Here is a 15,208-nt window from a genome sequence, read left to right as displayed (position 1 = left end):
CATTTCAAAAAAAAACTACATAGTGCAAGTATCAAGAAAGGCATATTGATATCTGTAGCTGTATTGCATCAACCTTCATTTACTCAGTTCCTAAAACCAATTCTTAAAATGTTCACATTTTTCAGTTGGCTATTGATACCAGAACGTGGTGCTTTTTGAAATGATAACATATAAACATTCCTTGAAAATAATAAACGTAATATAGTCCTACTCATGTTAATTAATAGTCTCTATCTAAGTGGAAGAAAAGTGTTACTCTGTTTACACATTGAAGATAATAAATGCAAAATGCATATACATTTACTTACATTATTCATACTAAAGTGTAGCATTCCTCAAGGGAAAAGTACAAGAAAAAGTACCATACTTGTTTCTTTCCAAACAAGTGTTTCTGCAGCGTCATCACACAAAGTCGTCAGATTACAAAGAGATCAATTGCAGCTCAGGCAGCCAACGCAATCCACGCTCTGGCTTGCTTTTGAAGTGTAATGCGAACCCTTTGCGTAGCGGAGCGGGGGCCACACTGAAGTGGTCCAAAGCACTTCCTAAATAGCAAAACTTTGGTCTTTGTTGACCTCTATTATGATTTCAAGTACCAGAGTTCAATAATATGATTTAATGTCCTGGATCTAGATCAAACAGAAATATAAATATAGTTGTAAAAGTGTGGGACGGTTGTGATGTGCCTCTGCCTGTGCTTTGCGTTCACTGCCCTCTAACCGAACATGCCACCGTTCCGTTTGTTCCCATCGGAGACCCTATTTTAAAATTGTGAGTCATAATTATCATGCTCTGCCCATCCACTTGCATGTCACAGCTCAGTGCCAGCAGTCGCTTTAAATCGGATTCAGATTGTAATGATAGTCGACGTGGGCTTTATATTATTGCTGCCAGTCCACGCTCTCTTCACTCCATCACTCCGTCAAGAGCCTTTGACGAGGGCAACTCATATTTGCACTGTGGATTTGTCTAACTGACGAATGGGCAGCCAATTCATTAAATCAAGTGGCCGCTTTGATAACAGCCTGTTGTCCTGATAACATAATGTCGCCACCAATCTGGTCAGCGTGAATACGCTTTAACAGATCAAAGTTCACATCCGTTTTTTGTTTTTTTCCATGTCGGGGCATCCAATACATTAGAGTAATGAAGCTGTGTGTGTTTGGGCGTGTGCGTATATATGTGTGTGTGTTGGGCGACCTCTTCTGGTTTCTCTGTTAGCAGGGCGAGATATTTTTCAACAGCGCAAATGCATGGGAAGCCGTGCGTATTTGGGTCAGCAGAACGACACAGTAATAAAAATCGATAATATAAAATATAAATGATAAAAATGACACTGAAAGTTATATATAATAGTATTCAATAGAAAATGTTGCATAAAAACAACAGATTGACATTGTATACTATCCTATAGTGTAAACGTCACACCGGCCAATTTGAATGGTTCTTGACTGACGACCGTATGACTTGCAACCTTTTAGTCGGAACGGAACCTGGTCGTAACTCGGATGTTACCTGTATGTATATACTGTAAATATATACTATATATATATATATATATATATATATATAAACTGTCCCAAGGTGTCCCCCAGGGTTCTGTACTCGATCCTCTTCTCTTCATCCTCTACCTTTTACTCCTCGGCCAAATCATTCATGATAACAAATCCTGGATGCAAACAAACTTTCTCATTCTTAACTACACTAAATTACAACTACTAATAATTACACCAAAGACATTTTCCTTGTCATCCACCATTTACTCTGGAAGGTTGGCTTTGCTTTCTCTCGCTTGAGCACACTTCTTCACCCATTGTATTAACCATGGTCATCAAGATAATTCCTTGAACAGCACCGTAACCAAAATTAATCACATATAACATCCACACACACACTTGAGTTCTCTGTCGTCAACTTTGATTAACCATCACTGGCCTCGACGTGAGAGTTCACGGACAAAGAGCCGCCATGCGATCTGTACCTGAACACACACCACTATGGACATACAGAAAAAAACAGGCTTCTGATGCACCTGGCTGTTCATCGCTTGGAACAAAACAAATTCTGATCAGGTGCTGCCCAATGCCGGCTGTCATGTAATCCAGCACGCCCACGACCCCCTCGTAATAACGAGTATCTGAGATAATGAACAAACGGACGGATGCAACTTTTTTATGCTGCAGGCTGTCACAAAGGTTGCTATGGCAGATGGTTCAAGGTGGCCGCTCGCTTCTGTTGCGTCCTCTATGTGCATGCACACGCTTGGAGACGAATACCAGCTCGACGTGTATGTGCACAAAGAGGGCCATCCAAAGACGTCACACATTAATTACACAGATGCCTGAAAGCCTAATCTAAATGTAAATGTGTCAAAATTCTTCGCCGTTTCAGCCTGGATGCACGCACACATACGTGAGTGCGCACTCGCGCTCCTGCACTCAAGTGATGTGAACAGACTGATTTGATTCAAGAAAATGATTTGATTGTTTTTTTTTTTTACGTACACGTACCTTACACATTTCAATTGAAGACGATCAAATAAGAACACATATTCAAATTGTATATGTGCAATAAGCATGAACATCTTATATTTGTGTTTGATGATGTAATGTCATACTTCAAGGGTGTGAAATATATATATATATATATTTTTTTGCTGCAGGCCACATTGTAGTTATGGTTTCCTCTCGAGTACCATTATGAATTTGGAGATGCCATTAGAATGTTTACTCCCTTCTACATATTACAAATAGAGTGCACAACAAATTAATGAATAATTACAAAAGGGGAATTATAAATTTGAAGTAAAAAATGACTGTTTTTGGTTTACATGGGACAATTTTAAATTTTGCTTTGAACTTTAGCAAGCATCATGGAATTTCCCTCATTGCATTTGCTGTAGCGGGCCGAATAAAATAATGTGGTGGGCCATATTTGCCCTTAGGCCTTGACTTTGACACCCGTGTCATTCTTAGAAAGAGAAAATGCTGTTGACTATACTTTGGTTAGCATCTTTGCATTTCAGGGTATATTTTGCGGTCTTCCTGAAAGACAACGTATAAATCTTACTCGCTTGCACATGTTGATGACAATCTGCGAAGGATATGTTTTCATTTGGTGTTGCTAATGTTGTTGTTTTACCTTGTGGCTTTGTGGATAGATGCTATATTTTCTGCACTATAAGGCACTTTGGATTTTAAGGCACACCTTCAATGAATGGCTTATTTTAAAACTGTTATCCCCCCCCCATCTATGCTAATAATTCATGTTACTTCAAATGGGACATCACCTTACTTTAGCTATGAACGCCCCACATTGATTTTACAGGCGATGTGATATTTTTGGTGGATTTCTGACATTTGATTGCGCGTCTAGTTTCTTTGCCCTTGTTTATTTCCATTTTTGTCAGTTGTTTGACCCAACGAAAATGCTGCCTCAAATAGTCTGCTTCCCCATTAGTACACCAGAGCCATTTAGCAATCAATAGCACGGTCAATAATACATTGCTCTTTTTGTCATATAGAGACAAAGCTTTGGGCAAAAAAAAAGATGCTTAGTCCACAAAACATTAGTCTGCATCTCTGGAGTGATGTCTGCAGTTAATTTTGAAGAAAGATTCAAGCTTCTTTGGCACATAGAATCCAACAAAAACAGTTGGATTCTTCACATCCGCTCCGTTTCTTTTGGCGGACAAATATTATTGAGTCTTTACCACCCAAGTGCATGCCGCCGCCGCCGCCGCTTCTGCTGGACTACTAAAGACACCTTCTTTCTTTCTTTCACAAAGTGAAACCACATCCAGCTGCTCCCCTATCTCATTGGAGTCCCAAGAGATGTACTCCCTCGCTCTGAAGACTGAATTCATTTTGACGGAAATTCTGAGCAACTAACATGTTGATGTGTTTCAGATGGCAACGTGTTTAACCGATGCAGTGTAGGTAGCTTTTAAATTGGGGAATAAATTCACTCAGCAGATTGCTGATGTTCTCTGAATTGATTGACGATCCACATTTTTTCATTTGCGGCAATCAAAAGTTCTTTGTGATCATCAATGCTTTATTCCTGCGACAGCCGACCGAGTAGCTATAAATCAGCCTGCAAGAAGCAAAATAAAGCAATCCATATTTGACCTCCTTGTCTTTTGTTCTTTTCAGCGAGTTTGTATCGTGGCTGATTGAGAGCGGAGAGATCAGCAAACCTGACGAAGGGGTCAATTTAGGACAAGCCTTGTTGGAAAATGGCATCATTCACCACGGTGAGAGTGCACGTTGATTTCTTCTCCCTTCTCTGTTCTTACTTTATTTTTAACTTTTTGTTTTTAGCAACAGAACCTTTAATAGGTCATGTTTTTTATCAATTTAGCTCCACCAAGTTTTCATTGCCATTTTGTTACCTAGCAGTGGTAAGCAGATGCTCACTAAAATTGATTTTCCAGGGTTCCTTTGAAAGCCAAGTATTTTTGTAAGATCTGGAGAAAGTAATTTCATGTCATTTTCCATAAGATAAAAATGAACTGTTTCCGTGGCGGTTGTGGTGCGTGTGTTTGTGTGCACTATTTAGTGTCACTGCATGAGAACAATGATGCAATTTTCTGGGCTGTGAGACTTTCACCCTTATGACATTCATATCCTACAATTATCTGGATTTGGGATCCAGGGAGTCATTTTCATGGGGGAAAAAAAGAAAAACAAGTATCGATGGAGACCAAACCTCATGGTTATTCATGCATGAGTCCTTCTAAAATTCATACATATGTATGAGCTGGGTATCGATGAAGGTATGAAATCTGATACCCATTCAAATTAGAACCACCTTGCACTTCTAGTACCATTCTAGTATCATTTCCCTGTTTCCATTATTTGACTGATGATATTGAAGGCTGTTAAAAGGCAACAACAGATTTTCCCCAAAACCTTGATTCCCATGCTATTTCCCCTCCGCACTGAACATTTTCTCAAGCATGACATTTTCAGTTCCACTTACTTGAATTATGCATCGGGCAATGAAAGACCAACAAGCAGCTGTAAATAATGAATGAATGAAGGTGGTGGTCTACGACGGTATACCTATATATATATGGACAGTATGGGATATAAAGACTAAAGTCTTAGTGGTAGTTTCGGCCCTATATATATATGGACAGTATGGGATATACAGTAAAGTCTCGTTATATCGATATCGGATATATCGATAGTCCCGGTTATGTCGATATTTTTTCGGACTCCCTTGAATATCGATATAACGAGACTTTACTGTATATATATATATATAGGGACGAAACTACCAGTAAGACTTTAGTTCGCTGAAGAAGCATCTTGGATAAGAAGCGAAACATCCGACACCTTCAAAGAAGTCCAGATGATGGGTGAAGAAACCTTTTCATCGATGCTTGGAAAAATGTTTATTGAAATTGATAACTCTCTATCAAGGTGAACGTTAAAGTCCATTCGTGAATGTAGAACCAAGGTTTGCCCTGAAGTAATCATGTTGCTACTTTAATGTAATATCAGTGGATATATAGTCAACACCAGATATTTTCTGCATCTAAAAAAATATTTGCATGACACTTTTCCCTCTCCTCTCCATTGTCATTTCAGTATCAGACAAGCATCAGTTCAAAAACGAGCAGGTTTTGTATCGTTTCCGCTATGACGACGGCACCTACAAGGCCCGCAGCGAGATGGAGGACATCATGTCCAAGGTATCAAACTTAATGTATCTCTATTGGCGTCACCGTCTCTGTCCTTTTTTTTAATGAGACATTGAGGTTATCACTTCAGTGATGCTCATCTGGCACAGATTTCTGTTCTTTAATCTGATTTGGCAACATTAGGTTTGATAAAAGACTGGCCTCAGGGCACCGCGGCTAAAATGTTCCCAACTTGAAGCCGTTTATGTGCTTGTTTATGAAAGGTGTGTGATGTTCTCTGACTCAAACTCAGCTTGGTTCTTCTCTTTTAGGGGGTCAGGCTGTACTGCCGCCTTCACAGCCTCCACACGCCCGTCATCAAGTAAGTACCTGCCCATTTTCTTTGCTGACTTGATTTTTTTTCTTTCTCTACAAAGCTTATCTCAACTAGTAAAAATGAAGTTGCCAAAACTGAGGAGAAAATAGTCTCAAAAGTGCACTACTCATTTAAAGGACAACCGACACCATTTTTTTGTTTCCTAACTGACATCAGAAAAACGTTTTATAGCATCTAAAATACCCAAAACACGCAGGTCGATATTTTTAGTCAAATGCAAAACATTAATAAAATTGACTTCAAGTGTGCTAAAACTGCAAAAAAAATTACGTCTTGCCTTGCTCGAGAATCAAAACAATGGCTTCAGATTCAAAGAAGATGCTTTCTCGCTACTCATCCAGTTATGAATATTAATCAAATAGTTCTGAAGAGGAAAGCATAAATGCTTGCAATCGATTAAAGAAGTTCTTCCGAGTCATTTTGAGGCATCAAGACTGATGTGTAGCGTCCCAGAAAATGCAGAAGATGGCGCCCAAGCTCTGTTGGAAATGGGCTGATTTGTCTGCTGGGAAATTGTCTCAGCGAATATGAAATAGTTGTCTTGGTGCAACACACAACGATTCACCATCGCGCTATTTATGTTTTCCTTCTAATTTTGCCATCAACACACATCAACAAGTTTTCAGACCAAACAAAGTACCGCAAAATGCATTGTGTGTCACTTTCTCGGTCAGGGGCGTTCCAAACGTGACGTCACATAGGGATCGTCATCAACTCGAAAACAAGACTTCCTAAATATTCAGCGCGAGTCTTAAAAGGTAAAATATAGCTATATGTGGTGGAATCTTTGTAAAATACGCTCAGTAGAAGTCATTTGAAGTGATTTTAAAAAACACAACTTGTCCGGAGGCGTAGGTTGTCCTTTTAGTACACATGGAGCTTTTCATCTTTCAATCATCTAATTACAGTCTCGAATGTGGCGTCGGTGCAAAAACAAAATCTTGTGTGTCAATAAATCCTAAACTGATAAAGGCAAATCACTGCATGCCAGACAAGTTCGTACATTATGTCATATGCACCAGCTTTTTTAAGTCCAACGTAAAATTGACATTGTCCACCATGTTTCAAACTTGTCGAGTTAAGATTGAGATCTTAAATGTGACAAACATCAAGCAACTATGTTTTTGAATAAGTTCAGTAACACAAAATCGGCTTAGGGTAGTTGTATACGAATTATAAAATATGACAAAAATGGGGGGAACCCCGAACGGATCAAAATGACAAGCAGCCAATGGGGTATATTCGTCCTTGGTTTTTATTTAACATTGTATCACCAAATTTTTGCACTTGTTTTCTTTAGGGACAGAGATCATCATTTGAAAACGTTTAAATCCGTGGTGCCTGCTTGTAAACTGGTGGATTGGCTCCTCTCCCAGGTACTGTGACTATGTTTCAATTAAAACAGTAGTAAGGAACAATTATCATTATACCCGTATGTATGTAAAGTATGGAATGTCCTGTGCATGTATCTGCATGCACCCTATGCACAGATCTGCACCTGAAATTGACACATGATTTCTAGTTTTCCTAAATAAGTGCTGCCTCCATGAATGACAAATAAATCTTTTTTTTTCTCTATCTGTATTGGGGCTTGTTCATCTTGAGGCTGTGCATGCCTCTTCTGCTTGTGCACACACGTAGCTGCTCGCCTCATCGCAATCTCTAGTTCTGCCCCCGTCGTCACGGTAACACACGGTATACTTGTGTGGTACACCTACCCCGCAGTATAGGTATAAGGGATTTATTCAAAGGAGCTCAGTTTAAATAAGGTTGGGGGAACACTGCTGCTAATCGTGTTTATTATTTTATTTAATAATCAAGTAAATCTCCAGATGTTTACTAAACTTTCTCAGACATGTTTCGTAAACACCGTCTTGTTGAGTGAAAAAAAAAAACACACTGAAGGCCCCACGGTTTGGTAATCCGCTTTTGCGCTAAGGTGTCTGAAGATGTAAACAGGTGATGACGGTGAATGACAGTGTGCGTCATCGTTTCCCAGGGAGACTGCTCGACACGAGAGGATGCAGTGACGTTGGGTGTGGGTCTCTGCAACAATGGCTTCCTGCACCACGGTCAGTTTTACCCATGCTCACACATGTACTATGTATGAATGTTGCTAATCCACCCGAGCTTTCAAGTTAGCAAAGTTGGATCACATGTATTTATTTATTTATTTATGTATTTATTTAGTTATTTATCACTTTATTTATTTATCAATTTATTTATTTATATTTATATTTATATTTATATTTATATTTATATTTACAGTTGGATTTGTATTTGTATTTGTGTTTGTATTTGTGTTTGTATTTTTATTTTTATTTTTATTTTTATTTTTATTTTTATTTTTATTTTTATTTTTATTTTTATTTATTAATGAATGTACAAGGATATTGTAACTTATACTATATATATTGTATACTTATACCTATTTATATAATTTATATATAACTTTGCTGCTGTGAAATGTAAATCCACTGCGAGACTAATAAAGGCAAATCCAATCCAATTATATATATACAGTAAAGTCTCGTTATATCGATATTCAAGGGAGTCCGAAAAAATATCGATATAACCGGGACTATCGATATATCCGACCCTGTTTGCATGTAATTTTCTCCGTGTGTGCATAGAAATAGTATCGATATAACCGGGACTATCGATATATCCGATATCGATATAACGAGACTTTACTGTATATATATATATATATATATATATATATATATTTTTTTTTGAAAATCTCACAGTGACATTTTTAAGAACAGGCTCCATTTTCCAACTTTTTGTAGAGTCACCTGTCCTGGGGTGTCCATTATTTTTTCTTTCCTCTTTCAAGGTTAGAACCGTTTTCTTCTCAGACACTTTCACCTCAGTCAGCACATCTGTTGCCCTTCACTTAGTTCTTCATTCCTCTTTTTTTTTGGTTGTCCTTGAATCGCTGCACAGTCCCCGCTGTGTTGTGGTGCAAAACAGGCAATGTGATGACTTAAAAAGCAAAACATTGAGGCGTTTAACTCAGTGTGAAAGCCAACATGCCACTTTCACTCGCATGCATTCATCTGCCTCGACATAACAATGAACATTTTAAGTCATGCCACATCATCTCAAATGATTCAATCCCTTTTTTTTTTCCTTTTTTTGCATTCACGATATGTATTTGAATTTTGATATGGATTTCTAATGTTAGATTTCCTTTGAATTTTTATCGATTACCTATTACATGTATGCCTATCGGTTGGTTTGATGGTGAAGTGTTGACCACGTGCCTGTGTGGGTTTTCTCAGAGTACTCTCGTTTTCCTCAAAGGATGATGTCCACTGAAGTAATGCCAATCCAAGAAAGGGTTAAGCATCAAGCCTGGCCTATTTTTTTTTTTTCGTTTTGTTTGTTTCAATAGACACGGTGCAGTACTCAGTCCGGTTGAATAATTGTTATTATGAGGCCACAGCCTCTATGACTCAGAGGAAATAACTCACTTTAATTTGAGGTGGCACAAAACCAACATCACCGTGTGTGTAATCAGTTTGTGAGGCTTTAGGGAACTTGGGTGCCAGGTGGTTTTAAACTTCTCAGCAGCTGGCTACCTTTGGCTGTGTGCAGCCTGGTGTCTTACATTTGTTTACATGTTATATCACCAAAACACACATTTGGGATATGATAGAATCCAAGAAAACCACATACATTGTATTGGTTTGGTTTTGTATTGTTTTTTTTATGTTTCTATTTGTTGCATAATACAACAATTGCATCATCAATTGCCTTTTATAATTACATTAATCCAGATGTTACACAGTTAACGCTCTGACTCAAGATAACATTTTGAAACCACAGGCATTCATTGCATTGAGTTTGTGGTTCAATATATTGGGAATCTATGAACAATTAGAGAGTCATGCTTAGCATCTCTTGGCAACTATGCAAAATACAGCAAACGTGAATGCTATGAGTGAAGTATTGTGCAAATGTTTGCTCATGCTTTATTAAACCTCAAGGGAATCCGCAATGTCACAAAAATGCTGTGTTTTGTATCTATAATGTGCTGCTCACCTGTTTGAGCGTCTCTATGTGTTTGAGTGAGGCTGAGCAGAGACAAACACGACCCAGGCTGCTTCTTGAACCCTCGAGGGGGGTGCTAACTATATCCTGTTTTGACTATGTTACTGTCAGCATCAGTGACTACTGGACTACTAAGGCTTCGTTACGTGTAAAGAATCATACACTTTTCAGGCTTAAGTTCTGTGTATTGAAAACTCTTGTGCCAACACAACTTTTGTAGTAATCACAAGTGTGCATTTTACTAAACCAAAACATTTCCAAGAAACGTTAGTGTGGAGACTTTTTGCGAAATATGCTTCCCCCCCCCCCATTATATTATATTTGACACCATATCAATATATTATTTGCATTCAATTCATATCTAAGCATTCACGGGGGCATTTCTGATAATCATACTACTTTTAAATGTCAATCTACATCATAAAAAATGCTTTTGAAAACAACACTAAACAGTGTATTGATTATGTACGAGCAAACAAACATATGCTTTTCATACACCCCCCATGCTAAGTACTTGTGAGAACTGGGTCTCTTGCGGTTACTAGCAAAGCATTACATTGCAGCACACTTGCCGGAATGTGTTGTTTATCATAGTGAGGAATACTGACCTCAGAACATCAACATATTAGTTTTTCTGTCTTGGCAAGACATTTCACTTGTAAAAAGTAAATATCATTTGCTATCTTTAGCAATATGACAAGTTACATTTTGGTTAGCTTGTCGGTTTTAGATTTAGCTAGCAGGGTTTTACATTAACATTATGGAACATGGAACCAAGAAAGACTTTGATACATTTTTGGGTAAATGAGGATAAAAATGTGCAATTAAGGAATTAATAACATACGTTTGCTTCCAGGAAACACAGTAAAATAGCCTTCAATCCATTTTCTATGTATTTTTGTCATTAGTTGGTTAGCTTGTCGGTTTTAGATTTAGCTAGCAGGGTTCAACATTAACATTATGGAACATGGAACCAAGAAAGACTTTGATACATTTTTGGGTAAATGAGGATAAAAATGAGCAATTAAGGAATTAACATGTTTGCTTCCAGGTAACACAATCAAATAGCCTTCAATCCATTTTCTATCGCTTGGTCTATTCAGTGTCAGTTTTGAGCTGTGCATTCTGGACTCGTTGCCAGTCACATACTCACTGTACACAAATGACTGTCAAACTCGCTGGTATCATTTGTTGTGGCATGTACTTGAATTTTTCAAACACCAGACTCTCTTTTGTCTCATTGTTATATTGTGTGTTTCATGCACAGTTTTGGAGAAGAGTGAGTTCAAAGACGAGTCTCAGTTTTTCCGCTTTTATGCTGACGAAGAGACGGAAGGAACCAGCTCCAAGAGCAAACAGATCCAGCGGAATGACTTCAAGCTCATCGAAAACATTTTGGTGAAATCTCATGTGGTGAGTTTCAAAAGGTGTTTGAGGCAAAATAATTCAAAAGGATAAAAAAACAAACACTGATAAAAACAGCAGTCCTGTTTGGACATCGGCCATTTTCTGTCACAGTAGTGGAGAATACATTTGTTAGTCTCTTGGGACATCAATTTTACTACTTGTTGCTTGGGTGAATTTATGTGATATAATGTTTTGGGAGAATTTTTTTTTTTGAGCACAACAAAGTTAAGGCAGGAGTGGGATAGTTTGGCTTTAATACAAAAATGTGAGTGATTCACATGAAGACTTCAAAGATGGAGAAAAAAACAACACTCCTGGAATAAGTATATTAACTACATATATTTTTCTCGTATTAAACCAACAAAACGCCTTTTACCACAACACTACCTACTGGAAACAACAATGACAAACTTGTTGTAACAGAATGTTTTGCACAGGGGCATGACTGCAGATAAATTATGAGTTTGGTACAATGTTATTCAAGTCAGAGAGACTAAAACCCAAAGTCAGAATTTAAAATTTGACATGATCTTCCATCCATGGCTCTACCACATGGAGCTGGTAAGAAACATCAATGGAGGTCCGTAACACAGACTGTGGCATCTTGGAACTCACATTCTTGAAATGCCGCTTTGCAACATAAATCGTCATTGAGTATATCTGGATAGTGGCAGACCGTGGAATTTAACACGGAGTTACGGCCCCCGACGGAATTTGTATTCAGTGTGATCCTTGCGCTACACAGTCAAAAACATTTCGAGGTGAACGCGAACACTTTAATGCTCTATATTGGGGGTGTCAACCTTGTTTTTGTTACGGGCCACGTTGTAGGTCCACTTTCCCTTGGAGGCCCGTTGTGAATTTTAGGAAACATCTGTTTAATCTCCTTCACATATTACATACACAGCGTGCAACAAATTGATCAAGAATTAGCTTTACAATCACAAGTCAAGAAGAATGACTGTTTACATCAGACGATTGAACATGTTGATTCAGGCTTGATCCAACAATATGGAACTTGACATGCTTGATTTGCTTCCACGGGCCAAATAAAACGCAGTGGAGGACCAGAACTGGCCCACGGGCCTTGACTTTGACTCACATGCTCTACATGATGCAAACATATGCTCATAACTGCATATCTACACCAATAGATGCCAGTGTACTGTTTGCAAAGTTTAATATCGGATTAAATACACAAGACCCATGCTATAATTCACTGTGTTCAATATCATTTTTTTATTATTTTTATCAGATGTATTTTTAATATTTTGTTTACCTTAACCTTTCCATGCGCAATTAATAATAACCGGTAACATGATAACCTGAAAAGTTGTTCACTGTCTCTGAAATGGTTAATATAGGTTACTTTCACATTCCGACCAGAGCAAGTAAATATCTGAAAGCCAGCCAGCCAATAGCGAAGTCGAACAGCGACAACAACGGACATGCTGGAATACTAATAGTTCAAATAAAAAAAAAGAGCATTATTATCTTTGTTAAGGGCGACTATTCGATTCTGCCAGAAGTGGCCAATGAATGTACGTCCGAGACAGGTTAAATTGGGTAATTCAATCTTTGTGTACTAGATTCACCCCGAGGAGGAGGATTACGGCTTTGAGATTGAGGAGAAAAACAAAGCCATTGTGGTGAGGTCTGTCACCAGAGGCTCACATGCGGAGGTAACACACACACGCATACGCATACGCACACACACACACACACACATACATTCTCGTTTCAAGGTTTTGTAAGGTCCGGATAACTCCAGATAAAGGAGTGAGGACCACCGTTGCTGTTAAGTTTAGAGAAGAACTAGTGTTACATTTGAACACTAAATGTCACCCCATTTCCCACTTCAACTTTTTTTTTAAAAAGAAAGAAATACAAAGTGGACTTGAAACTGAAATGACAGCAAGAGTGAGGTTTCTTAATGGGTACATTTAAAGTCCTCACCCCTGTGGTGAATTTGGTTAAAATATTATTTTACTTTTTGTAGTATATTTCTTAACCACACACACACACACACACACACACACACACACACACACACACACACACACACACACACACACACACACACACACACTCAGACAGACAGAGTGTTCCTTCTCCCTGCCCCATGGCATTCGTTCCTGTAGGTGAAGGCTGTCTAATGTTTGGACGGCTGCTGTCTGTCTCTTTCTATTTCCCTGAAGGAGCTTTGTGGTGATTGGATGTTGAGCCACTGGGCAGGCCCACTCACATTCTCTTCACAAAAAATAAGACAAACAACTAGTGAAGTCATAATGTCCCACGATGAATGGTAGCTGGACAAAATGGATTGTGAAACTACTGTGGGAAGACAGATAGTGCATCTGGCTGCACTCTCATTTGTACGCAAGCAAAATGACAACAAACTTGCAAGTAAAATAACAAAACAATAATAGAAATATGCAAGTCTGTGTGTGTCAAGCTTCAAATATGTTGGACTCGACTGTAGTTTGCGAGTTGTGAGACATGTCTGAGTTGTGTTTACACTTGGTTTTACATCCCTACACTCGAATTTGTTTTTGTGGGACAAACAGTACCTGATATTCTGATATTATTTTCAGTGACATAGTTTCTGTAACAAAATGCAAAAGAAAAGTGCCTTTTTATGCGAGCGAGCCTTTTAGTAGAACAAAAATACAATATGTGGTTATTTTCTTGTTTGCTGCAACCTATTTGGTTAGGATAGTGGCTGTTAAATACTGTACCTACATTGAAAAATGTATGATTAAAAACTAAATCATATTCGGAGCATGTATTTTACACGTGTTTAATTGTGATTTAAATCGGTGCACTCTCCTGCCGTTATGCTCCAACCAATTGACTTGATCTTGGTTTCACTCCCTGGTGCTTTCTACTATCTTTGTGACTGCTTTATTTCTTGTATATGATAGCTGTCCATGTTAAGCGTTTTGTTACAGTTTCAGCTGTTGTTAAAGGGCTATATAAATCAATATGTATTGGATATAGATCTTCAATATCAGGTGGTTGCTCTTTGATTGATGATGAATTCATAGATGACTAATGCTTAGGACAGAGCATTTTATTTGTATTTATTTACTTTTTGTGTATGTCAAATAATCGCTGGAGTTTAACCTTTTTATACACTATAAGATGTGATATAACCGATGTGCCTGACGGGGTTAATCATACAAGTCAGGTATGTGCATCAGGTGTATAAACGTGAGCAATTTAGTGTTTGATCCAAATTAATGTCACTTGTTCTTGACAAGTGTGTCAATTCTACTTGGTACCATTACTCTGTTATTTCAGTTTCCCACATTTCGCGCCTTGTCGGCGTCTGGATAATTTCTCTTTCTGTTTCTCACTGCGAAGTATTCACAGTACACCCTCAATCTCTGCTCTCTTTTCTCCATTCCTCTCTTTTCCCTCTTGCTCTTTTATTCATCATCCCCAACCTCTCCACAATAACACCATTGGTCGTTGTGACACCGCCAGTGTGCCAGCGCAGTGAATACGGCTCAGCCGATTCCCATGGGGCTCTGAAAGGGGTTCTCACACACGCACGCACACACATACGCTGCTCAATGATACAATTACATCAAGTCAGGCAAACTTCACTCTGCTCCTCCTGGTCATTCATCCATCCCGGGCTGTTACCCAGAGTCGGGGCCCCAACTCAACTAAGGCCACCCCTGCGCATATGTGTCCAAGACACTCGACTC

General features: G+C 38.5%; 1 protein-coding gene across 2 annotated transcripts in view; it reads left to right on the top strand.

Moving 5' to 3' along the window:
- Positions 1-15,208, top strand: part of prex1 (phosphatidylinositol-3,4,5-trisphosphate-dependent Rac exchange factor 1) — a 79,939-nt gene that overhangs the window by 42,506 nt on the left and 22,225 nt on the right. For both annotated transcript variants that reach the window (XM_089012909.1, XM_089012910.1), the window contains exons 11-17: positions 4,155-4,255; positions 5,598-5,701; positions 5,962-6,011; positions 7,327-7,402; positions 8,026-8,098; positions 11,353-11,498; positions 13,082-13,174. In XM_089012909.1, coding sequence (XP_088869035.1) covers positions 4,155-4,255; positions 5,598-5,701; positions 5,962-6,011; positions 7,327-7,402; positions 8,026-8,098; positions 11,353-11,498; positions 13,082-13,174 — 643 coding nt within the window. The remainder of the gene's footprint in view (positions 1-4,154; positions 4,256-5,597; positions 5,702-5,961; positions 6,012-7,326; positions 7,403-8,025; positions 8,099-11,352; positions 11,499-13,081; positions 13,175-15,208) is intronic.

The sequence above is a fragment of the Hippocampus bargibanti genome, linkage group LG01 (assembly GCF_051943395.1).
Source record: "Hippocampus bargibanti isolate YZ-2025 linkage group LG01, ASM5194339v1, whole genome shotgun sequence".
NCBI lineage: Eukaryota > Metazoa > Chordata > Actinopteri > Syngnathiformes > Syngnathidae > Hippocampus > Hippocampus bargibanti.
Note: the sequence above shows the minus strand (reverse complement) of the source record. Positions and strands in the feature narration are given on the sequence as shown.